Source organism: Vigna umbellata, chromosome 1 (genome assembly GCF_029865625.1).
Source record: "Vigna umbellata cultivar VRB3 chromosome 1, Vumbellata_1.0, whole genome shotgun sequence".
In the NCBI taxonomy this organism is placed as follows: Eukaryota; Viridiplantae; Streptophyta; class Magnoliopsida; order Fabales; family Fabaceae; genus Vigna; species Vigna umbellata.
Genome location: NC_142165.1, coordinates 19,607,809 through 19,635,720, shown reverse-complemented (window position 1 = coordinate 19,635,720; position 27,912 = coordinate 19,607,809). Strand labels below are relative to the sequence as shown.

Genomic DNA, 27,912 nt, shown 5'->3' with positions numbered 1-27,912 from the left:
AGGGAAGAAATTCCCTTCTACACAGGACAAGCCCTGTTCTGTAACAAAATACACTCCACCCACATAACTAGAACACCCCCCTCCTTAAAAGACAAACTGCCTAACTACTAATTAAAACTTCCCCTAACTGCTGTTTAAACTCCTCCTAACTACCCCTAACCACTTCATACTAACTTCTATGTTTTTTTTTTCCAAACTATCTAACAATTGTCTACAAACTGTCAAATACATTACATATCCTATCAGAGATGGTCTTCTCTCATGGTATTGTATTTGTGTGAATTTACATATTGTTATAAAGTAGTTCTGAATTATATAGGATGGGTTGAATTTAATTGTCTAAATTTCGATATTCATTAAATCATTAAGAAGTCAATCCTTAACTTATGTCTTGCTTCCAAACGGTCAAGACATTTGTGCTTTCATTGGCTGGCTTTTGATTCAAGTCAACTCATTCAAAACTGTTAGAATAACATGCAATGCATGTTATATGCATTTTTACTATGAGATGGTCATCTCTCATGGTATTGTATTTGTGTGAATTTACAGATTGTTATAAAGTAGTTCTGAATTATATAGGATGGGTTGAGTTTAATTGTCTAATTTTTGATATTCATTAAATCAGTAAGAAGTCAATCCTTAACTTATTTCTTGCTTCCAAACGGTCAAGACATTTGTGCTTTCATTGGCTGGCTTCTATTTCAAGTCAACTCATTCAAAGTTGTTAGAACAACATGCAATGCATTTTATATGCATTTTTACTATGAGATGGTCATCTCTCATGGTATTGTATTTGTGTGAATTTACATATTGTTATAAAGTAGTTCTGAATTATATAGGATGGATTGAGTTTAATTGTCTAATTTTTGATATTCATTAAATCAGTAAGAAGTCAATCCTTAACTTATTTCTTGCCTTCAAACGGTCAAGACATTTGTGCTTTCATTGGCTGGTTCTGTTTCAAGTCAACTCATTCAAAATTGTTGTTGGAATAACGTGCAACGCATGTTATATGCCTTTTTTTTTAGGAAATAGTATATAAAGTAGCACCCAATAATTGTTTGCCTAGTAAATAGTCTCCGTTATTTGTGCAAATATTGAGCATATCATACACAATCAACTTTACCTAAGCACTTTCCTAAAAGAAATGCCTCCTGAATTTCCAAATTCTCTCCGTAATTATTACTGTAGGATTCAAGTTCTATATATAGAGATTAATGTGCTATTTCAAATCAATCAATTGAATACAAATATTCTTTCTTGATCAATCCTTTGGAGTTGATATTAGAGCTCCCTTTCGATCTTTGGAGCTTTGCTTCCGCATTTGTTCTTTATTGTCTTAGCTATGATTCTTTTTAGGGTTGCCTAAAGTGCACCCATTTCCTTTGACTCTTGGGATTGCTTGAAGGGCACCAAACTTGTGGGTCTGTCACTATTGCCCTAGTGGCTGCAGTTTGTCGGAGCCATTGTCCTTGTTGGAGTTGTCGTCAAACTTTTCGTCTTACTTTTATGTTTTATCTAGGTGGGGTTAAGGAATTCCTATACTTTGAGTTAGTAAGACTTTTTTGTTCTCTTCAATTGAAAAAGGAATGCCTATACTTCATGCTACAATTGAACGTCTAAAATCTCATGGAGTTTATCAGTAAGCCACCTTCTGGTATTTGCTCTCTAATCATGATTGGTAGGAACTCCATTTCCTTTTTAATGTTTCTAAAAATTTATGTAATGACTCTTGAGTTTTAGACTTTGGTGTGGCAGACCATATGACCCTTCATTAATCTTTTTTAACATCACATATTTCCCTTTCTAGTAACCACATTACTGTTGCCAATGAGACTTGTATCCCAATAATGGGATGTAGTAATGTTTCTCTTTTGCCATCCCTTGCCTTAAAGATGTCCTTTATGTTCCAAAACATTTTAATCACCTTATTTCGTTAAAAAACATACCGATGATCCAAATTGTTTTGTAATCTTTTTATCCACTCATTGTGTGTTTTTCAGGATCTTGTCATAGGAAGGACTATTAGAATTTGGAACTATTGAAAAACAGGGAGAGTTGTAGCGCTTTACCAACTTGGGAACTAAGAATAGTATAGAGAAATGACTACCTGTTAGGAAGTTAAAAATATATGAGCAGAGGAATAAAGGAAGAATACCGAACGCTAGTCGGAAGGAAGGAGGGAACTATCGAACGGTAGCTGGAAGGAAGGATGGAAGCAGAGGCCGAGCGGTAGCCAAAAGGAAGGAGGGAAGTACCAAACGTTAGCTGGAAGAAGGAGGGAAGTAAATGCCGAGCGGTAGCCAGAAGGGAGTAGTGAAGTATAGACCGAACGGTGGGAGGAAGGAGTGAAGGAACCGAACGGTATATACACTAATACCGAATGGTAGTAAGTAAAGGGGGTGTCCGAACGGTAGGGGAATAGGAGTGTAGGAGCCGAACGGTATATACACTAATACCAAATGGTAGACGATGAATAAAAAGAGCGGGTAAGTTTGTTAGGCTGGTAGGGGGAGAGAGAGTATAAATAAACTGTCAAAATATATTTTAGGAAACTTTAAATATTATTTCCATGTATTTAATTTGTTATATTCCCTATATCTTGCTATTATTATTAGAATAACAATCCCACAATTTTAGGGATTTGTTCTGTATAATAGGCTGCTCATGCAATGAGCTGTTGTATATATATCCAATGCATGTAAGGAGACATATAATAGAAAATAATATATTCTCTCTCCTAAATTCAAGATGGTATCAGAGCTCCCGATCCTTGGGAGCCTCTGACCGTGTGTTTTGATTGCAGCCTTCATTGCTGCCTAACCCTAGAGTTCCATCACAGCCTTCCATCACAGCCTTCATTGCTGCCCAACCATAGAGGTCCATCACAGCCTTCATTCCTGCCCAACCCTAGAGTTCCATCCCAGCTTTCATTCCTGCACATTATCAATCTTCGTTTTTTTGTGCCTTAATTGCACATTTTTGTAATGGCTGAAATGGAAAATGTAGGCAAGTTCCAAAGTACGGGAGAATTGCATAATGTTCATTCAACTTATAGATTGAATGGAAAAAATTATCTTAAAGGGTCTCAACTCGTTAAGACCATTCTAAAAGGGAAAGGAAAGGTTAGCCATCTCATTGAAGATGCCCCTGTGGAAGAAGATGCCAGATTCAAGTCATGGGATGAAGAAGACTCCATGATCATGGCATGGCTATGGAACTCAGTGGTTCCGAAAATTAGTAAGACATGCATGTTCCTCACTTCTGCGAAGGCTATATGGATTGCAATAGAGCAAACCTACTCTAAGGCAAAGGATGCTACCCAGATTTATGAGGTGCAAGTAAAAACGATGGTAGCTAAACAGAGCACTAAAACTGTCATGGAGTATGCTAATCAACTCAAATCATTATGGATGGAGTTAGATCATTACAGGGTCATAAAGGCCAAGTGTTCTGAGGATTCAACAATTCTAAGAGAATACACTGAACAAGATCGGGTGTATGATTTCTTGGTAGGCCTAAACCAAGAATATGATCAAGTCAGAATCCATATATTAGGCAAGGAGAAGGTTCCTGGACTCAATGAAGTAATGACAATTATTCGGAGTGAAGAAAGTATAAGGAGTCTAATGCTAGAGACCCCAATTGCGGATAATTCAGCATTGCTTGTTGAAGGAGCAACAGTCATGGTTGCAGAATAAAAAAAAGTAGGTCCTCTTCCAAGAACAGAGAAGAAAAATGAAGGAGTTTGGTGCACCTATTGCAACAAGCCACGTCACACAAGTGATAAATGCTGGAAGTTACATGGAAAACCTCAAAGTAAAGATTGGGGACACAAAGGAGGCCTTCCAAGGAGAGGGGGGCAAGCTTATGTTGCTACTGGTCGTAAAAGTCAGGAAGGATCTGTACAACTCAACCATGAGGAGTTAGAAAGAGTAAGGTTCTTTCTTAGTAAATTGGAAAAACCCACAGGTACGTGTTCATTGACATACTCTGGAGCCACAGACCATATGACACCATTCCCTAAACACTTCTCCACATATTCCCCATGTCCCAGCAGCAAGAAAATTTCTACAACTGATGGAACCCTCATAACTGCAGCTGGACAAGGAGATGTCCAAGTAACCCCAACCATAATACTAAAAAATGTTCTTCATGTCCCTAAGTTATCCACTAGTCTGATATCTATACAAAAACTTACCAAGGACCTCTTATGTAATGTAGTTTTTCATAGTAACTCTTGTATATTGCAGGACAAGAAGTCAGGGAGGACGATTGGACATGCTAGAGAATGGAATGGCCTTTACTACATGGAAGATTTGAGTCTGCCCATTGAGAGTCACTCTCTAATATCTGAATCCTCCATGGCCAACAAAGAAAAAATCCAATTGTTTCATTGTTGTTTGGGACATTCTTCATTTCGGGTCATAAAGTTAATATTTCCTTCCTTGTTTAAAAATTTAAATCTAGAAGATCTTCATTGTGAGGTGTGTGAGCTTGCCAAACACAAGCGTGTACCTTTTCCTATCAGCAATAAAGTAAGCAATTCTCCATTTTATCTTGTTCATATGGATGTGTGGGGTCCCTCTAATATTCCTAAATGGTTTATAACCTTTATAGAAGATTGTACAAGGGTAACATGGCTTTTCCTTCTTAAACACAAATCTGAGGTCAATTCTGTTTTTCTCCAGTTTGTTTCAATGATTAAAAATCAATTTGGGGTTAATATAAAAATAATTAGGTCTGATAATGCCAAAGATTACTTCAATCATACTCTAAATTCTTTTTGTCAAAAGGAAGGAATAGAATAATCCATGAATCCTCATGTGTAAACACACCCCAACAAAATAGGATTGCTGAAAGGAAAAATGGGCACTTATTAGATCAAACTAGAGCTCTTCTTTTTCAAAATAATGTTCCAAAAAGATTTTGGGGGGAAGCCATTCTCACTGCAACTTACTTGATTAATAGATTACCTTCTACTGTTTTATCCTCAAAAAGTCCCATGGAAGTCTTAAACTCATTCTACCCACATATAATCCATACAAATAACCTTCAACCTAGAATTTTTGGGTGTGTCTCCTTTGTACATGTTCATAGTAATGGAAGAGGGAAACTTGACCCAAGGGCAATAAAATGTATTTTCTTGGGGTACTCAGCCACACAAAAAGGGTATAGGTGTTTCCATCCCCATCCAAAAAATTCTGTGTCAAGAGATGTTACTTTCAATGAACAAGTAAGCTACTTTGACCAATCTCATCTTTAGGGGGAGACTTTAAGAGAGGAAGATGAACCTTTGATATTACCAAATCTGTCTTTTGGACCAGAAACAAAAACTCAAAAGGATATGATCACTATATGTGAGGTTGAAGCTGAAGAGGAACAAGTAGAGGTGAATCAAATACCTCAATCTGCAGGACCAGCAACTAAACCTCATGATAATACAAAATTTGGGAAAGATTTGGTGTACACACGAAGAGAAAAGGCCATTCCAAGATCTACTCATGTTCAAGAATCCAACCCTACAACATTACCCGAGGTAATTCCTTTTGATCCTATAAATTCTATCTCTACTACTTGTGATGAATTTCCTTCTGAAAAACCAGTTGAACAGATAGATCATAATTTAGACCTCCCAATTGCTCTTAGAAAAGGAACCAGAACATGCACCAAACAACAACCTTACCCCTTGACAAATTATCTATCCTTTGAAAAATTCTCACCTACCCATAACCTTTCTCACAAGCCTAAACACCACAACTACACCTTCTTCTGTATCTGAGGCATTAATTGACAAAAAATGGAAACAAGCCATGCACTTGGAAATGGAGGCGTTGGAGAAAAACAATACTTGGCAGCTAGTCTCCCTATCACCTGGAAAGAGGGTTGTTGGGTGCAAGCTTGTTGGGTGCAAGTGGGTTTATACAGTGAAGTACATGGCTGATGGGACTATTGAGAGGTATAAGGCAAGGTTGGTAGCTAAGGGATTCACCCAAACATATGGAGTGGATTACTTAGAGACTCTTGCACCAGTTGCCAAAATGAACACGAACACAGTTAGAGTAATTTTGTCATTGGCAGCAAACTACAATTGGGAATTGCAGCAATTTGATGTAAAAAATGCATTCCTACATGGGGATCTTGAAGAAGAAATATACATGGAAATACCACCCGGGTATACGGGACAGATTGAGGCCAACACAGTTTGCAAATTAAAAAAGGTGCTATACGGTTGAAACAGTCACCTAGAGCATGGTTTGGGAGATTCACCAAAGTTATGACAAGTCTTTAATACAAACAGAGCCAAGGGGACCACACTTTATTCATCAAACATTCTGATTCAAGGGGAGTGACAATACTATTGTTCTATGTGGATGATATAATTATTAGTGGGAATGATACAAAGGAACAACAAAGGTTGAGCCAATGCCTTGCCAAGAAATTCGAAATCAAGACTTTAGGGAAGCTAAAATATTTTTTGGGGATTGAAGTAGCCCACTCCAAGAAAGGAATCTTCATATCCCAACAAAAGTATATCGTTGATTTGCTACAGGAGACAGGTAAAACAGCCTGCAAACCAGCAAGTACACCTGTTGATCCAAATATAAAGTTGGGAAGTGCAGAGGAGGATGTTTCTATGGATAAAGAAATGTATCAAAGACTTGTGGGAAGACTCATTTACCTATCTCACACTAGACCAGATATTGCCTTTGCTGTGAGCTTAGTTAGCCAATTTATGCACAACCAAAGGAAGCACATTTACAAGCTGCACTTAGAATTGTCCAATATTTAGAAGGGACTCCGGGAAGAGGAATTTTGTTAAAAAGAAATAAGAATGCCAGTCTTGAGGCATATACAGATGCTGATTATGCAGGTTCAGTTGTGGATAGGAGGTAACTTGGAAGGGCAGAAAACAAAGTGTGGTAGCTAGATCTAGTGCTGAAGTAGAATTTCGAGCAATGGCCCAAGGAATATGTGAACTTTTATGGCTAAAGATTATATTGGAAGACTTAAGGATAAAGTGGGATGAACCAATGAGGTTATATTGTGATAATAAATCTGCAATAAGTATAGCACACAACCCAGTACAACATGATAGAACCAAACATATTGAGGTGGACAGACATTTTATCAAAGAAAAGCTTGACAGTGGCTTGATTTGCACCCCATATGTGTCCACTCAAGGTCAACTTGCAGACATACTCACCAAAGGACTGAGCAACAGTAATTTTGAAATAATTATATCCAAGCTGGGAATGGAAAACACTTATTCACCAGCTTGAGGGGGAGTGTCAAAATATATTTTAGGAAACTTTAAATATTATTTCCATGTATTTAATTTGTTATATTCCCTGTATCTTGCTATTATTATTAGAATAACAATCCCACAATTTTAGGGATTTGTTCCGTAGAATAGGCTGCTCATTCAATGAGCTCTTGTATATATATGCAATGCATGTAAGGAGACATATAATAGAAAATAATATATTCTCTCTTCTAAATTCAAGATAAACCTTTTGTTATTCTGTTGGGTGCTAGCCATTTTCTTACGTTGTGTAAACAGGTCTTGGACCTTGTTGAGGGGGATTAGGCTCCTGAATCGTTATTGCTTTTCGTTATACAATTACAGTGAATTTACGCATTTCCTTTGTTTTCTCTTGCTTGAATTGCCTTTGTGTGAGTGGGTGTTGTGAGAAAGTTAGGTTTTCTAACTCAGAAACCTAACACTACCTCTTGGCTTCTCCACTGCTGCCTAGGACATGCATTCTTTTTTGTCCTAGTAATACAAAACGTGCTCATCTCATCCTTTTGATTTGGTTCATTTTGATGCTTGGTGGCCTGCATCAAACTCTAGTATATTTGGTGTTAAATGGTTTGTCACTTTTATTGAGGTGTGTACCTTTGTCCAATAAATATTCCTCATGGAAGAAAAATATAAAGTTTACTTTATTCATCAAATTCTCGTGGTATGATAACACAATTTGGAAAGTCAATTAAATGCTTGCATTTTGATAATGGGAGAAAATATGTAAATCATGACATGCTAACTTCTTTTCCGAAAATGGTGTTGTTCATGATTTCATGTGTGAATACACCACAATGTAATGGTGTTGCTCAGAGAAAGAATGGGCATCCTCTTGAGGTGACACGACACTTCTTTTCCAAATGTACGTCCTTGAATCTTATTGGGATTAGACTATCCTCACTATTGCCTATCATATTAACCAATCACCCTTTGGTTTTAGATGGTTTGAGTCCAATTGAGTCCATTTTTCCTTTTTATTCCAATCGATCCTTTTCGCTCTAGTTTTCATAGTCAGGTGTTTGGATGTGTTGTATTTGTCCATAGTCATATGTTAGTTCCATGTAAATTTAGATCCTAGAGTTTTTAAATGCATATTCTTTGATTATGCATCTAATAAAAGCGGATATTGTTGTTACCATCCTTTGAGTCAAGTTTTTTTACCTCCATGAATGTCACTTTTGATGAAATTTAATCTTTTTACATGTGTTCTCAACTTCAGAGGGAGAGTTTTTTCAAACTGAGTCTTTTGGCTCTTTGGCAATCTTGATTAGGAAGCTTGTATGGAACAATTACTATGTTTTGTTGCTTTAGGGGAATCATCTACTATAAATGTTGACTTTCCTACACTTTATATTGATTGAAAGTCACCTTGTGCTTGGCATGACTTGCAGCGAAAGCTGGCTATTTTGTTTTCTATCATGCACGTCAGGGATGCATTTACCTAATTGCCTATGTTAATGGTAATGTCATTGCTGCCAGGGATTAGTATGACATTAGTTGCTTGAAGCAATATATTTGTTGAGATATTTAGATTAAGGACCTTGGTCGGCTTTGGTAATTTTTAGTTATTGAAATTGCTAAATCCAAGGATGGTTTGGTGATTTACAAAAGGTAGTATCCACTTGACCTCTTGGAAGAAGGTTGCTTTCTTGTTGCCAAGCCAATAGACACTCTCTTGTAATGTTGCTACTTGATCAAGGAGTGCGCTTAACACATCTTGGGAGATATAGAATGCTAGTTGGAAAACTCAATTATCTTATTGTCATTGATCCAAATATTGCTTTTGCATTTAGCATGGTGAGTCAACTATTTGGATTCACCTTGTTAGGTGCACTGTGATGCAACTATTTGGATTCTTAAGTATCTTAATCGATTCTCTCGCAAAGGTCTACTTCATATTAAGAACCAAATCATAGTGTTCTGAATCTTATAAATTTGGTTTATAGGCGTGGCTTGAATATCTCATTTAGGGGAAACATAGTATCCTCTAATCTTGTGCAATGAATTCCATGTAATCATGCATTCACGGTATATTCTAACACTGATACAGTAGCACACTCTTTCTCTCTCTCCTTTCTCGATTTCTGTCTGTCTTCCCCTAAATTTAACAACTTGAAAATGCATTAAGTATGGGGATCACGCTAATATGACATTAGCTTGACTGTCATCAGCTTTTTGTACTTATTTTGTAGGTCATATTGCCCGAAAGATATATGCTGCTAAAAGGGAGACAGCAGCGGCTATCTCCATTCAGAAATATATTCGGATGTGGCTTACAAGGCATGCTCACTTAAAACTGTATTTTTCTGCTATTATCATGCAATCTCATGTTCGAGGTTTTGTGACTCGCCAAAGATTCTTACATGCAAAAGAACATAGCGCTGCTACTTTTGTTCAGGTAATTTTTTCAAGATGTGTTATATGCGGTAGAACTTTTAGACGGTGAAAGTCATAGGCTGTGTCTTCATCACTTTTATAAAAAAGACTTCCTTGGGTATTTATCATCCTAGTTTACAAATACTGTCTTTGTCCCTAGATGCAAGACATCATTTGGAAAATTCCTTGCTCCCTTTTATAAGATTCTTTTCTGTTTCTCTTGCATTAAATATTTTGATAAATACCCTTAACAACTGCTGCTATTATTTTTCTCCCCCTCCATTAATTAAGGGTGACTTTTGAAAAATATTACAATTACAAATATAATGCTTCTAACTGATAGGGACTTGATTATTAATGGATGCTAAGTAGGCATTCCTTAATAACCAAGTTCTTATCATTAATCAAACTTACTTTCTTAACAGGTGTGAATTAAATATAAATGTCTTATATTTATGAGACGAGGGGGAGTAGTACTTTTGTTGTGAACCAAGATAATATTCTGTTTGATTTAAATTTTTCTCTCTTTACAATTAGGGTTATGCATTTATAAATAATAAAATACAAAGAGATGAGTCTAAGCCTGTTATAATCTAATAGAGATTAATGTTTTCCTTGTGTGGGAAAAGGTTCTGGTCAAACAGCTTTTTTATTTATTTATTTTTTCTATCACATTGCACCTCTGGATCAGTGGGCAAATGTGTTGACTGACCCCGTTTCTTCTGCTCAGTTTTCTTCTCATAGGCAAATTCAATGTATTTCTTTTGAAAAAACTTTTCCTTGAGCTGTTAAGCTACTGCTAACAACTATCTCTTGTATCAATTGAATAAAGCTGTTCGTTATTGCTAACACACCTATCTCTTCTATTGAAGTTTAGCTATAATTACTCTTGTAACTATCTTATTTCACAAGTTATTCAGATGCATTCAATTAAGTTAGGTTTAAAATTCTCTCTTGTTCAGTTTGTTTCACAGATAGAAAAGCTGCATGATAGCATTCTTGCAAAATATTGTATCATCCCTATTTAGTGGAGAATTCTTCAGAGGAGAACATACGATTTTGATCTCCATCTCTTCTCAGTCTAATAGTTTACAGTGCAATGGCACAATGAATTATTTTTTTTGGTTTCAATTGTTGCTGCATTCACTTTCACGCTTGCTCTTTGTGTCTGGTTACTTTGGATGACATTCTTCTGTTATATTGTTTTGTTGATCATACATAACATTGTAGGCCTATTGGAGGATGTCCAAGGTTAGGTCATCTTTCCTACGCTATCAAACTTCAGTTGTGGCAATACAATGCCTTTGGCGGTGCAGACAAGCAAAAAGAGAGTTACGGAGACTTAAACAAGTAACATTTTTACCTTCAGAGTCTATGTGGAAGATCCCATCCAAAGTAGACAAATTGTTCTTATTTTCGTTTTTAAATGTCTTTATCAGGAGGCAAATGAAGCTGGTGCTCTTCGATTAGCAAAGAATAAACTGGAGAAGCAAATGGAAGATCTCTCATGGCGTTTACATCTTGAAAAGAAAATAAGGGTATTACCTCTAGAAAATTGATGATTTTATTTAATGGTTGTATATTATTAACTGAATCCTTGTGATACATAGGTCTTTTTGAGATATGAAGGTTTATTTCCTACTTCACATTCTCATACATATTTATGTGTTGTTGGTGCCAACATTCTATATATATGTATTTATATTTGGTTGTTATAAGCTGAAATGTTTTAGATGTCTAGCTGAGAATTTTAGCTAGGGTTTTCTGCTCCATAAATAAACCATTAGTTATCTTTTTTTTTGCTTGTTTCTTTGCTGGTTATATTCTATTTATTTTACTTTTCAACTTGTATCTGAAATTTGGACTGAATGTCCTACCTGTGATCAGGTCATTTATCTGGCACAAAGGCTTTGAAAACAAAATTATTGAACTTATCAAGATTCTGCTTCATTGTGCAGGTTTCCAATGAAGAGGCTAAAAAAATAGAGATTTCCAAACTTCAAAAGATGTTAGAAGCTTTGAATCTTGAATTGGATGCTGCTAAATTGGCAAAAATTAACGAGTGCAACAAGAATGCTGTTCTGCAAAATCAATTAGAATTATCAGTAAAGGAAAAGTCCGCTTTGAAACGGGAGCTAGTAGCGGTGGATGAATTGCGAAAGGAAAATGCTTTATTAAAGGTGCTTCATTAGTTCTGTTTGATTGTGATGGATAATAAATATTGGTTATTCTCACCATATAAATCCTGGGCAGGATTTTTGGAACTTCTCTTTGTGGGATGAATTCAAGTTTGAATAAGAGTTACATCAAATTGTTGTTTCACATTCTTGATTTTCTTGTTATACAATTTTCCATTTTTTTATTATTTACTGAGGCATGTTAAGTTTTATAGACCAGTGACATGGTTTATGAGATAGATATTATGATAAATCATGAAGTTGGTATTACGAACTGTGAATGATACGAGTAAGGTTACTAATTGGAGATAAGTTTATTGATGAACTGTATGAGAAAATCTGGATTTAAATGTCAAAAGAAGAGTTAAAGATGGAGACAAGTTTGCAAGATGTTTAATCATCATTACTATCAAAGAAAATGGTAGAAGCATGGAACACTGGTTTTTGGATGGGCGGATTATCCTAGGGTAGAATAGTGTAAAACTTTTTCATTTTTCTTGTTGAGTTTCCAAGGTTAAACGGAATGATACGGGTAATTTGAAAATTTCCCATTAATTTATTTATTTAGTTTTTGTTTCTGTTCAAAGACATGAGAGAAGTACCACACTTGGTACCTTCTCCCGGATCTAAGCTTTTGCTTGTAGATGAGGGTTGAGGGTGTTTTTGGTTCTTAGATTTTTCTTCTAATATTATGAGAAAATAGAATCTTACCTTTTATCTGTTACTTTTTTATAGTAACACTTCCATGGTTAAGGCTGTCATTATGAACAAATTACCCGTACATCTTAAGCTGTTTGATGAATACTTATTTTTTTGTTTTACATCTAACCCTTTGGGCCTGAAGCATGTAAGCAAAGGCCCACCCTTGATCCTTGTTGTGGAATTTAACTTTTTTTTATCTATATTGAAAGGACTGCTTGTAATTGTGTGTTGTCTACACCTTATATTCTTATTTGTAAGGAAGAAGATATACATAACAAGGGACAAAATCAATATTTAATAATGAGAAATACCTTCTTTCATGAACTTGTTCGTTTGCTTATTTTCTGTTGTAAACTTTTTTATATAGTATGATTCATTTCCCTTTCTTGGATTTCTAGGTTTCATTGGATGCATTTGAAAGGAAGTACAAGACCTTAGAGCTTGAGCTTATGAATGCTCAAAAAGGCCGGGATGAAACCATGGAGAAACTGAGGGAGTTTGAACAGAAGTGTTCTCAACTCGAGCAAAATGAAGAAAGGTGGTTTTTCTTTTCCCTGTTTTCTCATTCTGCAATATGATTTAGTTAATGCATGATCTTACACTTATTCCTGTAATCCTAGTTGATAATTATTTTTCTTTAATGTAGGCTTGAGGAAAAGTTAAAGAGTTTAGAGAATGAAAATCATGTGCTTCGTCAGAAAGCATTAAGTACCCCTTTTAAGAGTAACCGTCCAGGTTTTGCGAAGTCAGTGTCAGAAGTAAGTTTGTTTTGTCTGTTACTTTTGTTATTCATTCCTTATGATTTTGTTTCATTTTTAGGTAAATATCTTCTTTAATAGCTTTGTCTTAGAATTGTTTTACATTTTTTTATTTCTGCTACAGAAATACTCTACTGCAATTACCTCTCACACTGATCGAAAGACCATATTTGTAAGCTCCTATTTTCTCATCTTCCTCTTTTGGAAATAATCATAAACAGAGTCATAATTATTTTAATATGCTCTTATTCAGGAGTCACCCACGCCCACAAAACTTATTGCCCCTTTTACAGTAGGCTTGTCAGACTCTCGTCGATCTAAGTTAACAGCAGAGAAGCACCAGGTAGATCTTGTTTAATTTCTGTTCTGGCCTAAATTTTACACCTTTAGATTTGACATCCTGCTATTTTAGTTTATCCTCAACCTAAAAGAAAAGAAGGAAAATTCATCTTCATGATAGAAAAATGGGAGGTACCCCCACTTTCTGTTTTTTTTTCTCTCCTTTATTTATTGATTGGGGTGCTACATACGATTGTTGTCAATTGTTTTGCAAACATAGTTGGGATGAAAATTAACATTGGAATCCTTTTACACTACCATTTTGTTGAAGAAAAAGAAAACTGTAATTGAGAACAAATAGCTGAACATGCTGTGTGAGAACGGATAACAAATATTTCTTGGGCAGGATCAGTTTATTGAAAAAAGAAAACTGTAATTGAGAGTTAGTGTGAGAGTTGTGAGAACAACTAGCTGAAGACGCAGTGTGAGAAGGGGATAAAAAATATTTACTGGGCAGGATCAATTTAGTATTGAGGTAATGTAGTTATAGGAATTTATACTAGTAAAGGTCATTTTTTAATTGTTGCAATTGAATGGAAGCAAAATTTGATTGTGATGTGGAAAATGCATATCGCTTCCAAAAATTTCATTAATTGTCTGCTCCAATCTTACTTTACTGGTTATTGTGGGTTTGATTTTTGTGGTTGGAAAAATTGATATTGGTCCTGGAACATTCAGTGTTTCAACCATCCTTTTGAGAGAGAAGTTCAGTGACAAGGTAGAGTCATATTACCTGTTTGAAAAATTGAATTAAGTCAATTGACTTGGATGAAAATACAGGAGCAGAATAAAAAATTGTGCAAAATGAAGGTGAAAAAGTCTACCAATCTCCATAATAAACTAGTGTCTGCAACATGTTTCTAACTATATGATTGTGCACCTTAAGTTGATAGGTACCTTATGTTTTGCAGGATAACTATGAATTCCTCTCCAAGTGTATAAAAGAAAATTTGGGATTTAAAAATGGTAAACCTATTGCTGCTCGTATTATATATAAATGTCTGCTTCATTGGCATTCATTTGAAAATGAGCGCACAGCGATTTTTGATTCCATCATCGAAGGCATAAATGAGGTTCTAAAGGTAAATTTTTTGCTCTTATTCTTAAAACTTGCTGTCTATTATGTTTTGTTGCTTGTCTCATACATAGAATTTGTTGTTATTTCTATTGTGTATTTTCTCATTTATAGTCCAGTATTGAATTCGTAGGATATGTGTGATTATTTTATGAAACTTATCCGAGTGCATTCTACATCAGGATAGGGAGGATGACATTATCCTGCCATATTGGCTGTCCAATACCTCTGCGCTTCTATGCCTTTTACAAAGGAACTTACGGTCAAATGGTTTTTTAACTGCCACTGCTCAGCGTTATCCTGGATCTTCTGGTTTAACCAGCCGGACAGGACATGTGAGTTGTCTTGCTGAAAATTTGAATTCTTTGTGTATTACTTCCACTATATATGTAATTTTCTGTGACTACATCTCTATAGTTTAAGTTGCATTTCGTTTTGACTAAATTGTGGGCTGCAGTGGATGAAAATGGTATAGAAAGATAGATAGGTGACCTGCTACTTGAGATTTAACTTCGAGCAGTGTAACTAGATTTCACAGTGCAAAGTGGCTGATGTAGCAGAATGGTAGCTTTAGCAAGGATTGTGGATACTTGACATTTAATTTATAGCTTATATATCTATAAATGCTTAAAAATAAAGTTGCAGATTTTAGAATAGGTATTGAATATAGGTAGTAGTTGAATTGGAAAACTGTTACATGATGTACCTATGAGTTTTACCTAACTCTAAACCTAGGACTCTAGTTCTGGCTTTTGATCTTTGCTCTTCCCTCTACTCTTTGTATGAGAATTCTATCAATCTAAATATAAAACAAAAGAGAGGCGTGATCAAGCCCTCTAAAATGTTGTCTCTTTTATGTACCTGAAGTTGGTATATCATATGAGCAGGTTAGTCCTGCGTTGTTGGTCTCAGTCTCTAGTGTAGCATCCGCCATCTTTTGCTGTTGGTTGTCGGGCTGCTGTCTCAGTCTTCTCTATGCATTCATTCCTGTACATTTTATTTTCTTTTTACAAGGATGTGATTGTAAAAAAAAAAAGGAGTTGAGAATGTGATTAGCATGTAATTAAAAAAATATTTCTTTATTTCCTCTCATTTCTCAAGTGCTTTGTTCCTAACCCAGACCTAAATGTAGATATAAATAATCAAAGGAAGCTTTGCTATTGGTGTTTTTCTTTTTTGGATGATGGGAGAAAATTGAGACTAAAATCTGGGAAGCGTGTTGGTGTTTTTCATTTTAGGTTGGTTGTCATAGGTTCCCTGCTTGTTTTTGTATTTTCCCCTGATTTTAGTTTTGGTGGTATTTCTAGGGACCAAAATCTCCGTTGCAATTTATAGGGTATGATGATGGTGTATCACATGTGGAGGCAAGATATCCTGCTATACTTTTTAAACAACAGCTAACTGCTTGTGTAGAGAAGATTTTTGGTCTGTTGCGTGACAATTTGAAAAAAGAACTTTCTCCACTTCTGGGATCATGTATTCAGGTGCCATTTCTTACTCTTTGCTTATAGTCATAGGCTTTGGAGATGTTATTTCTGGCTAAATTACCTTGTCAGATGTTGAATTTGTGCTTTATTCTTGGTTCTTGTAGCCATATCATTAAGTGAATATAATTCTACGACAGTTTCTCAAACACCTTTTTCTTTGTCTGAGAAAGAGGGAGTTATAAAAATTTCTAACTAAGTTTGTTGTTTCCGGAGTCAGTTTGAACTGCTTTAATGTTTTCAGCGGTACCAGTGGTGCACCCATTTACTTCCAATCCTTTTTCCATATAAAATTGTTATATGTTTGATATTTTCTGTGATTTTGTTGCTGGGTGTGAATTCTTTTTGTTAAGGGTTTACAGGGGCACCTAGGAGTTGGAGTTTATAGTGAAATGTGAAGAAACAGTTATATAATATTACTGTTATGGTTGTGGTTGAGAAGCTGATTGTCTTTTTGTACAATGAACCATGAAATTTGATTTCAGTGTTTGGTTTTTTCATTGTCTTTGTGATGGCGGGAAAGTCAGAAATGTGTTTCACGCCTCTTTTTTTTTCTGACTTGAATTTTCTTCTCCCCACTTTGGAAACTAATTGATTGATCTCACAGCCTGCTGTTTAGTTTATGAAATATAGAAAGCTAATTCTATGGAAACAAATCCCTGTAATTATGGGATTGATTTTAAATACATAATCTTAGTTTTAATAGCAAGATAAACCTGTAATAAAGATTAAAAATATAACAAGGATAAAATAACCGAAGTTGTTGGGAACCCAGAATTAAAAGGAGAAAGAAGAGTAATATTCTTTATTGAATAGACTGAAAAAAACACAATATCTCTCCTTCAAGGATTTCCCTTTCACACAGGATGTCAATGATCCTGTCAACAATTCTCCAAAACATCCAAAAGTCCCCCGCATACCAGGACCCCCAACTATATCTAGAAATATGCACTTATCCTAACAACCCGACTAGCAACTACTTTTTTAATATGTTTCCTTACATATGCTGCTGCAAAAACGACCTTATCCTCAAGGTTGAAGTCTAACAGCTGGTCCTTAATTGTTGCAACAACTTCCCCCATGGCTGCCTCAAGGCTTCCTTTCTGCCCTTGAATTAACCCCTTGATCTCCCATCAGCAGATTCATCAAACTTAGGGAAGATTCATCAGATTTGGTGGTCTTACTTAAAATCCTGCACCATTTTACATTTTTTAATTATCAAATCTTTTATTTAAGTGTTCTACCTTTGTTTATTTTTGTTTATGTCTAATTTTATAATTTATTGTTGTTTGGTTAGTCACCCAAAACAGGACGAGGAGTGCAAGGGGCAAAATCGTCTAGATCTCCTGGTGGGATTCCCCAACCATCATCTGGTGGTCAATGGGATAACATTGTCAAATTTTTGGATTCTCTCATGAGCAAACTTCGTGGAAATCATGTACGTTTTATATGTTTTCAATGTTCTTTGACTTTGTTAATGTGTCTGATTCTTTGTACACATTTCTCCATTTGTTGTATTCTTTTACAGTGCATCCTTAATTTCATGCACTGGAGGGTAAGTTTTCCATGTATATTTGTTGTGCACCTTTCATTTTTTCTTGAAATCTTCCTTTCCTCTTTGCTAGTGCTCTACAAACTAGGAAATGGTAGTGTAATAAAGTGAACCTTCATGTTGATAGATGCGTTTAGCTATTATATAATTTTCTTTTGACCGATGAACTTGTATGTGATAACCAAACCAAAGCAGGTCACGTTACGTCCATTTTAATAGATTGGTTTCATATCCAAATCCATTGTTTTTGTATTTTATTTCCAATTCCATTACTTGGATATCACTTAAATATTTATTTTAAAATATTCAAAATCAATGTTCATCTAAAGACATCGTTTGGTCTGCACATTTTTTCAGTTGGCCTTGGTTGGGTAATAATCAACTTGGCCTCAACCAAGAAGTCATTTGCTCAACTTAAATTGGGTTGTCGTTTTCATTTTTTTTTTCTGTTGTTGACTCGGTCTCAACTGGGGTGTCATTTGCTTGACCATAATCAAGGTCAACCCTTAGCCAGGGCAATATTAACTCAACTAATTTGAAACCAAATTTAAATCTTAACTATGCTCCAAACAACTAGTTTTATAACCAATTTTGTCCTTTTTTACATGGATGTGGATTGGGTCAAATTAAGGCCTTTTTGGACAGACTTCTTCATAAGCTCTTTCTTAGAGAAAAAAAAAAGTAAAGTTAAAATTAGTTTATGCTGTAGAAACTCTCATATAGCTTCTCTAATTTTTTGCTTTTAACTTGTACAAAGCTAATTTTAGCTTATGCACAATTCAGATCCATTTTTCCCCGTTTTTCTCTCTTAAAGGCCTTATGGAGAAGTTTGTTCAAACATACTATATCAACGATATGTAAAAGCATAACTGCAGATATATGAATTTTAGCCTTATTTGTAATTCAGTTTTCCCTGGTCTTGTACTTGGCAATTCACTCTACAGTCATGTGTCAGATAACTGGCATCTAAGGCTCTGGTCAAATCTGATCAAAAGCTGGAGTGAGCCAGCCAGGGGGCAAATAAAAAAACTTCTCCTTCTTCCCTTCTTTTGTGATGTCCAGTCTCTCAGTGGTTTCTTTAACCCTATATCTTTTTCTATTTTGAATGATTGGGATTTCACATTATCGTAATCAAATATTTCATTCTGCAATTTGCTTCCCCCTTTATGTATTCTACTGACCTTCTATAATCTATATTTTATTTTTTGTGGTTTCCTGAATACCTACTGAGGAAGAAAGTATGCAAGGAAATTACATGTTGAAATTTGAATAAAAGTCTGTGATACTGCTGTTCAAGATGTAAGTTTAGCAGGAGCTGTAATAATACCGGTCTTTAGGGGTGAAAACTCAAGACCATACCATATCACGAGTCACTTCTTGGGTCCATCATACCATGACAGAATAGAGTAAATTCCTATTTCCTAGTGATGTGACTTAAGCTAGAATGGAAAAATTACAATGGAATGATCAGAAGTTGGGAACTAATTTTGATCATTTTATATACTGCTTACTGACAGAGTGACTAGCTATTTGTTGAGTTCACCACACCATATAATTGGAAATAGAGGGATGCATAAACCATAGGATGGCTTGGGGGTTTTGTATGTAGATTATCAAGTTCTTACATCCTAGTAAAGTGAATCAAGGCAAAATGGAAAAATGAAAATGGAATGATGGGAAGTTGGGAACATAATGTGACAAATTAATATACTACATCTTAACAGAGTTATTGCAACTGTTTGATCAATTGAAGCTTTGAATTGACAATTTGGCTTCTATGTCAAACAACAATTTCTAATCAACATGCAAGTAGTAAATTCATTCTAGTTGAATCAAAATACAAATGATGGATTGAAGAGGCTATTTTTTGAATTGTGAACTGTTTCGTATTGTAAATCATAAGATTTATAAGCATTAATATTAAGAAGTGGACTTTAAGCCTAATTTAACCTTTTGAAACCAACTTGTAAGGTGAAGTTTGGACTTGATATAAATTTGTCTTATCTGTAATCGATTTGGGATTTTAATCACACTCCCCTTATGCGGAGACATTCGCATATTAAGTATGTAACAAGATATTTATGGGTGATTCCATGGTGGTCGAATAGTGGGTGGGATGATAGGTTCAACAAACAACAAATTTTGCTATGTTTGACTTTTAAGGGCTCTCATATTAAGAAGGAAATTTTAAGCCTAATTCAATCCTGGACTTATTTCTATGGTGAAATTGTACAGTTTGATGCATTCTACATGTTTATTTTGTGGTTTGTAACATATGTAGTACCTTTTGGAGTATAAATAAATGATGACTTATGTAGTTGTGAACATAACTGTTCTATTAGTGTTAATAAGTTTCAGCCATTCGCGGTATCTAACATGTCATGGCTAAAATTTCCATGATCAGGTCCCATCCTTCTTCATCCGTAAACTAGTTACCCAAGTGTTTTCCTTCATCAATATTACACTCTTCAACAGGTAAAACCCATGATTGTTCTTGTTGCTAAAAGTCACTAATTTACTTTGTTGCTCATTTTTCCTTTGTTCAGCTTTTTCATTTCTTTTTAAACTTCCATCGCTTTTTAGTCTTCTCTTGCGTCGGGAATGTTGCACTTTCTCAAATGGTGAATATGTGAAGTCTGGTCTAGCAGAACTGGAGAAATGGATAGTTAATGCAAAGGAAGAGGTAGATTGACATTGTTTATACTTTTGAAATTTTAGCTTCATGGGTTACTAAGTACTTGTGAAATGCAGTATGCAGGGACATCCTGGCACGAGCTCAATTACATACGACAAGCTGTTGGGTTCTTGGTATAAAAACTGTCCTACTTTGGTTGGACTTGAATGGTGTCAAATGGAGCTGCTATCGCTTATATATACTTTCCTTTGAATTATGCAGGTTATACATCAGAAAAGAAAGAAATCTTTGGAAGAGATTCGGCAAGATCTTTGTCCGGTATGATTGTTATATTATGAGACTGCCCAGTATGATTATCATATTCTCTAAAATATGTTGTTGCAATGCTATGTATCCAACTTTAGTCTTTCGTGTATCAATTTTTAGTTATCATTCTAGATGTAATTTTGTGTTACAATCACGATGTTCTTGAGCCAGTGTTGTTTTACACAATAAAGGCAGGTAGCAAAGCAGAGAGAATAAAATTCTTAAAGAGAAAGAGTATGAGTTGATATAAAATTTTTTGTTATTATTCTCGATATGGACTGCCAATTAAAATACATTTATAATGCTTACAGTAACAAAAAAACTAATTGAGATACTTTCTCCTAAAGTTTAGGAACATTTATTTTGACTAGAAAACCTTATTCAACAACTGAAACAGAAAAAATAAAGCAAATAAAGATGCCACGTGTTGTCTGAAAACAAACATCTAAGACAGTTATTTCTAGTAGATTAGACGGGTAGGTGAAGCACCTTACATGCGATTTGCGAGTTGGGGTATAAGAAATTTGATGATATGAAAAGCTATATTAATATGATAGGACACTTAAAATAGATTACTTTTTATGAATTTGTAGAGAAGATTCTATCCCTTTATACTCACGTTGATAGGTATGAGAATGCCGAAAACAACTGTTTACACATTTCTTGAGATCGTAATGAAAGAACGAGGATAGTGCTGACGCTTCAAGATGCGCTCCTTTTTTGTCCTCTTACTCTGCTTTCGACCTGTTACTCTTCCCGAGAAGACAAGTCTAATCCATGCTTTTCCTGTGGGCCCACTGTGCATAGGTGTAAATTTTTTAGAAATGGTGAACATGTACATTTTTCGGTTCATTTCTTTTTCTGTTGTATTTCACTATCCACCACTGGAGACTTTCTGACAAGTATTTTGCATCCGACCACTGCCACCACTATCATTACCATGTGCAACGATCAACTTTGGTAGCTTGTGTCCTTTGATAATTTTTTTTCTTCGATCATTGTACACTCTTGCCATCACACCCTTTGACGCTTCAGTAGTCATTCTTCTGCAAGCATCTTTGCTTTTCAGTATTTGTTGCGTCTCCAAGTGTTTTTGCTCTTTAGTAGTTGTTCCCATTTTTTTCCTCCTCTACAGTTGTTGCACTCTGAGCATTTTTTTGCTATCCTTGTTATGCTCTCCGGTAGTTGCTATGTCTTCATGAGTATTTTTGCTCTATGGTAGTAGTTGTACATTATGACCATTTGTGTCTTCTAAGTAATTTCTTGCTCTCCCGCAACTGTTATTAATAGAATTAAATCAAATTGGTTACCGAGTCTTATGCTTTGAAAACATTTCTTTTTTCTTTTATTTATGGATCATTAGAAAGTTTGCGTAGTTTTTCCATTTTGTTTTTATTTATTATTTTGTGTGGCTTATATAAAGTCTATGTATGGTATTGCTGAGATGCGTAAGAAAATACGTAACATTCAATATTAGTTTGTTCCTTTCTCCTCTAAATAGTTTTTGTATGAGAGTGTAAGTTATCAGTTATGCACTCTGAGCATATTTTTTTACTTTCCAATAGTCACGTTGTCCTCTAACCTCTAAGTTGACCCTATAATATGACTTATCCTCTTTTGGCATCCACTATGTGCCACCAGCTCATCAGCATCTTCACACACTCGCACCAAATTGATGTGTGAAGATTTGTCATTATTTACTTAGTCGGATCCAACAACATGTCTCCAGATCTTGTGTTGATGACATTATTTTTTATCTAAATGGGCTTGTAAGTTACAGCTTGAGAGAGTATTAAAAATAGTGTAGTTGATCATATAAATCAAATAGCTGTACTGTAGTTTAAACCAACAGAATTCATTATATGCCTTTTCAAATTTTCTCTTCTCAACAATAAGCATACGTTCCAGGTCCTGCCTGTGTAAGGATTTGAATACAAAATTCTTGATATACAGTTCGTCTATGCATATAAAATTTGGAAATTAAGCTAATGCATTTCTTCATCAGGCATTGACAGTGAGGCAAATCTATCGAATCAGTACAATGTACTGGGATGACAAGTATGGAACCCAAAGTGTGTCCAATGAGGCAAGTTTTGTTCTTAATTGATTCAAAGGACAAGTACTATTGTAGTATTGTAGTTTCTTGAGAGTTCTGAACAATATATGGTAAACAGGTGGTTAGTGTAATGAGAGAAATTGTCAGCAAGGACAATCAGAACCTGACATCAAATTCTTTCTTATTGGATGACGATCTGAGGTACACTACCTTCTCCCATCTAAGTTCTTTTTCACTTGTAGCATTGTATGAATCAATACGATTGATTTCCTTGCTTCTGTGTTTTTCTGGCCAGTTCTTACTTGAATGGGACTTCTGAGTCTTATTCCAGTTTTTTTTAAATTGAAATTATAATACCGAAAAAGCAAGGTCTTCTTTTACGTTTTTTTATAAAAATGGATACTTCTTTTTTTGACCAGCTATTTTATCGTTAAATGAAGCTTAATATGTATGCCAAGCAGCATAACTCTTATCTGGTGTACTTTGCAGTTCAGTCGGTTGCATTTTTACTTCTTGCCGAATAAGCCAAAATATTTGTCTTGTAGTTTATTTAGAATTTTCAATTGAGTACTGTGACAGTCATGGACGCTAAAATCTAATGCTTATCAGAATTACTGGCTCTTAGATATTTCCTATACTTGACCCCGCGAGGAATAATCAAAACGAATGCACGCATAACAAAATGCTGATGTGGCGTGTTGGGAGAGAGAGAAATATGGACTTTATTCAATTCAGTTAGAATAAAGAGGAGGAAAGTAGGCTGGTCATTGACCGCACCTACAACTTCAAAATTAAAATAAATGGATAAATTTGCGCTACTCTACAACTTCAAAATTAAGATGTAAACCTGCATATAGGTCGTGCATATTACAAAAAAAAAAATTGCGGGTGTGATTCCTTACACATATTCGGAAATGGAAATTTAAAATTGCACCAAATTAGTGATAAGGAACTGTATTTTGTATCTCAAGAGTCACAGCGACCGTTTGTGATTCCTTTGTCTTATTTAACCTTATTGTTTTTGCTGCAGCATTCCTTTCTCTGCTGAAGACATAGATATGGCTATCCCTGCCATAGATCTTGATGAGATTCATCTTCCAGAATTTGTGTCCGAATATTCCTGTGCTCAGTTTCTTATTTCACATCAGAAGTAAGTGGTTTACGATTTCCTGATCGCAACAACTGACTGTGGTTGACAGTTTGGTTCAATATTTCGTCTCTGGATATTGATGAGAATGCTAATACGGTATCTACATTGGAAACACAAGTTTCTCTCACGTTCCAGTGTGCGCTTGCTGTATATGATGCCACAGATAGATGAGTGATTATCTTGGTTGATTGTAATCTCCCCCTCTAAATTACATACTTCAACCAACGTTTTGTAATTACCCGTAGTATATAGATGACATTGCAAGCCTGATACTCTGCCTCTATTATTTTGGCTCCCACCTACTTAGTTATATTTATTATTGATTTGATGTTCTATTTTATGTAGGTATGCAATTGTAACTAGGCTATGGCCAAAATTAAATTTCATTCATTCATGTAAATATTAACACCATTTAATGTTGCCCATTCGAGTTCTAAATTTAGTTTCACCTTGAGCAATTTGTTTGTGTTTTGAAGCACGGTGCGGAATTTCGTGCCATAAATGCCACTAATTAAACCTTTGTAAATGGCTTGAATTTGATCCAATTGGAATGGAGATGATCATTGTTTTGGTTCTGGTTTGATTATTGCGTAAATTGGCAGCGAAAGCACACAATTAGTTCCTTTTTTCAATTTTACTTCCTGTATAAGAAACATATAAGGTTAATCCATCCTTTATCTTGTGGTGGTTTATATTTTTCGAACTTCTGCCAAAATGAAAGAAGAAAATTTGTGGTACTTTTATTTAATATAGCTTAATATTCTTTGCATATTTGTGCTCAATTTTCATTATTACACAACGCCACAAGTAATGGAAACAATAATAGAAATCAAATGAATTGGTTGCCATTCATCCTACTTTAAAATATTTATGCCTCGCTACCAATACTAGTAGTCAAAATGGTGATTTTAAAGGTTACGTATAGGCTGTAAAGTTCAAAATTTAAGAACATATATTTCAAACAAAAAATCAAATTAAAAAAGAACAATTTGTGACTGTACATTTAATAATTGAAAAATAAAATATTTAAAGAACCGAGGCCATTACTACAAGATGTTTCTTTTGGTTTCAACTTTCTATAAAATTGGCAATGGCACGAAAAAAATTTATGTAAGTTTTTTTCAAGGGTTCACTTTGGCCTTTGATCGTTCTGTCACAATTCCAAGTACGAAGTTTTAAGATGACCATTAACTATGATATATGTGTTGATTTACCATTATTACCAAAGTGGGAAGCGTCAGTGCTCTGAGGGCAATCCACATCATATCCTACTGAAGTTAGTTTGAAGATATCGTACGCAAAGACATGTTTTCTTAACAACTTGTTTCCTCCAACAAATAGGAGAGCAAGACATTCATTGAAATAAATAACCTAAATAGTAATGATAACACAGCTTTGTTGTCATCTTTATGATGGATGAGCTGTTTTATTCCCGATGGAGGTACTCGAAATCTTCATGGTTGCAGCAATGGCACAATGCTGCTGTAGATCAGCCAGGGAAAACGATCTCCAGGAAGAGAGATTTTGCAGCGAAGGAGACGATGGGTATGCACCAGAAGCCACTCCATTTCTCGGATGAAGAGGTGGTAGTAATGATAACGATGAGGACGATGGTATCGAGTTTGAGCTGGAACCAGAGTCTTCACTTGTAATGCTACTATTGCTCTCAGAATTATTCATGGCAACAGCAAAAGCCAGAGTGCTCCTACTCAAACTGATTGGTCTCTTGCAAATCCCACCACCACTAAATCTTAGAGGGTAGCTTCGATTCTTGTCCAAAGCGTGATTCAATGCCATAAAACTCCTACGCCTCCTGCTGTAAGCATTCTCTGGCTTTGCAATGTCTTTCACTGAGGGGGAAGATGCGGCATCAGCCAGGGTGGTGAATGACTTTGACTTGCCATTATAAAACTTTGAGATGCTTCTCCTGACAACCACAACTAATTCATTAATTCCAAACATCATTTGAAATAAGACAAACAACAGATAGATGAAATGTAAGCAACCAGACATTTGTCACATTAAAATTATTTGAAAGAGGCTACGTTGAGGGAATGTTTGGTCTCTAGTACCTAAGAAAAAGGGCTTTCGACAAATAAACAATTTGGCCATTTCCATACACGAGAGATCTCCAATAACTTTTTCCTTTTATACCTAAATCTACAGATGCACCTAAAACATAACCCACTCAAAAGGGCATTCAAGTTAAATAGAAATTGTCTTGTTTAGGACAACTACAAGTGACCTAAAGTGTTCTAAGAACACTATTTCAAAATCTTACAACAATTTCATGGAAGACCAGATTCAAATCCAACACCCAAAGACGCAGAAACTCAATGGACAAAGAAGAAAACAAATCAATACAACTGACAGTTTGGCATTATTTTCCCACAAAAAATGAACATTTCCAACTACTAGAAAATGAAAAATTATAAATATACACTCATCTTCACCTTCAGCTCAATATATTTTTATCTTATTTCTCCTATTTTTATTATATAGATCACTACTCTCTATTTTTCTTTTCTTCCTTCCCATCTCTCCTATTCCCATTCCAATTTGGGTGGATGCTTATCATCTCAGAAAAGAAAACAATAAGCATACAAATGAATCTACTTAACAAAGCAAACAAAAAAAAACTAATATTATAAAAATAAAAAAAAGGATCTAAATCTAGTATCATTGGAAGAAAAAAAAGACACGGACATGTAGTTTTACCTTATTGGAAGAACCTCTTCCAAAGTTTCCATAGCATGCAAAGGTCCACGGTAGGCACTTTCCACCTCGTTTTCTCCTCCCTCCACAGATCTCTCCGAAGACACGTCGCTGTTCCTCCCGATCGACGACGACGACGACGTACTACACTCCTCCGCCGCCGAACCTCCCCCCGGCGCGTCCAACAATACGGCGCGTGTCATCATCATCAACTCGGCAAAGAGAAACAAGAACAAAAAACCAACCCGAGAGAGAGAGAGAGAGAGAGAGAGAGAGGAGTTGGAAATGGAATGGATAGACACAAGCACACGACATAGCGATCTTTATAGATTGTTGGCGTATTTATAATTTCGGCAAGAAAAACTGAAAAGGTAATTGGCTTCTAGACTCTTACGTGTTTCTTTCTTTATTTTTTTTTAAGGTTAAAAATGTTGTGGATAAGGTTTGGAACAACGTTGTATGAATTGTTTTGGGTTTTTGTATTATTTTTTATGTTACTTGGCCTTATCCTCTTCTTCCACTTCAAGATAACAAAACGTTTTCTTTTTTTTCTTACTTGGAAATGAGCTGTAAATTTCTACCCAACGGCTTCATAAGCCTCTTATCTACAAAGTCAAACACCTTTTTCTTAATATACATTTTTTTTTATCATAAATCGTTAAGGATTCATTACCTGACTTTAATTTTCGTATTTTAAAAATTTTATAATTTTCATCCAATTCTCTATTTTTCATGCCGTTATTGTGTTTGTTTTGGACTAATTAATTCTAAATTTAACCCGTTCTTTCTTTTTATAGTATTGTTAAAATACTTAAATATAGGTGGATGTGTGAATATGAAACTCAAATTATTAAAAAGAAGTTATGATAATCGCATATTGGGAATTAAAAGATGGTTAAAGTTATTATTTTCTTAGTTATTAACTAAATTTCATGAAAATTATTTGGTCCATTTGAAATTGAGTTTAAAATTGTTAAATAAAGTTTTGAGTTTAATTTTTCAAAGATAATAAATTTAATTAGAAAATGAATATGCGAGGGGTTTTTGTATAGGAAGTGTGTATTGATAAATTCATAGAAATTTTTGAATTTTTAAAACAAAATTAATAAAAAATTATTTAGATTGCTGGGGATTATATTATGTTCACTATTACAAAAATATCATATAACGTCGTTGTTTTTTGGCCTTTTACGTCGGATTTGAGATCAAAATAGTATCGGGAGACGTTACGTTAATCAAATTGACATCGAATTTTGTTAATATTCGACGTTAAGCAATTTT

The 27,912-nt window shown here is 35.0% G+C and overlaps 3 protein-coding genes across 4 annotated transcripts in view; 2 read left to right on the top strand and 1 right to left on the bottom strand.

Annotated features, from left to right (window-relative positions):
- LOC124839586 (myosin-15-like) overlaps positions 1–24,364 on the top strand; it is a 53,067-nt gene extending 28,703 nt beyond the window's left edge. For both annotated transcript variants that reach the window (XM_088099585.1, XM_088099590.1), the window contains 19 exons: positions 9,499–9,704; positions 10,913–11,032; positions 11,122–11,220; positions 11,641–11,862; positions 12,960–13,099; positions 13,208–13,319; positions 13,444–13,491; positions 13,573–13,662; positions 14,570–14,740; positions 14,916–15,068; positions 16,041–16,217; positions 17,515–17,655; positions 20,174–20,244; positions 20,353–20,452; positions 20,521–20,577; positions 20,666–20,722; positions 22,716–22,796; positions 22,885–22,967; positions 23,797–24,364. In XM_088099585.1, the coding sequence (XP_087955711.1) occupies positions 9,499–9,704; positions 10,913–11,032; positions 11,122–11,220; positions 11,641–11,862; positions 12,960–13,099; positions 13,208–13,319; positions 13,444–13,491; positions 13,573–13,662; positions 14,570–14,740; positions 14,916–15,068; positions 16,041–16,217; positions 17,515–17,655; positions 20,174–20,244; positions 20,353–20,452; positions 20,521–20,577; positions 20,666–20,722; positions 22,716–22,796; positions 22,885–22,967; positions 23,797–23,920 (2,252 nt within the window). In that variant the 3' untranslated portion in view covers positions 23,921–24,364. The remainder of the gene's footprint in view (positions 1–9,498; positions 9,705–10,912; positions 11,033–11,121; positions 11,221–11,640; positions 11,863–12,959; positions 13,100–13,207; positions 13,320–13,443; positions 13,492–13,572; positions 13,663–14,569; positions 14,741–14,915; positions 15,069–16,040; positions 16,218–17,514; positions 17,656–20,173; positions 20,245–20,352; positions 20,453–20,520; positions 20,578–20,665; positions 20,723–22,715; positions 22,797–22,884; positions 22,968–23,796) is intronic.
- LOC148204863 (uncharacterized) lies at positions 962–8,263 on the top strand. The gene has a single exon (XM_088099597.1). The coding sequence runs from the start codon at positions 2,988–2,990 to the stop codon at positions 3,699–3,701; it is 714 nt and encodes a 237-aa protein (XP_087955723.1). The 5' UTR covers positions 962–2,987; the 3' UTR covers positions 3,702–8,263.
- A 798-nt stretch (positions 24,365–25,162) lies between the features above and the next one.
- Positions 25,163–26,939, bottom strand: LOC124839568 (protein OXIDATIVE STRESS 3 LIKE 2-like). The gene is made up of 2 exons (XM_047315442.2): positions 26,635–26,939; positions 25,163–25,843 (listed from the first exon to the last, which is right to left on the bottom strand). Exons 1-2 carry the CDS (start codon positions 26,838–26,840, stop codon positions 25,324–25,326), a joined length of 726 nt encoding a protein of 241 aa, XP_047171398.1. The 5' UTR covers positions 26,841–26,939; the 3' UTR covers positions 25,163–25,323.
- Positions 26,940–27,912: the final 973 nt, after the last annotated feature.

Excerpts from the sequence above, each read along its gene's own strand:
- LOC148204863 (XM_088099597.1), top strand. The coding sequence starts at position 2,988 with ATGGCTGAAATGGAAAATGTAGGCAAGTTCCAAAGTACGGGAGAATTG.
- LOC124839568 (XM_047315442.2), bottom strand. The coding sequence starts at position 26,840 with ATGATGATGACACGCGCCGTATTGTTGGACGCGCCGGGGGGAGGTTCG. Across the intron at positions 25,844-26,634 it reads GAAGAGGTTCTTCCAATAAG|GAGAAGCATCTCAAAGTTTT; the intron begins GTAAAACTACAT and ends TGTGGTTGTCAG.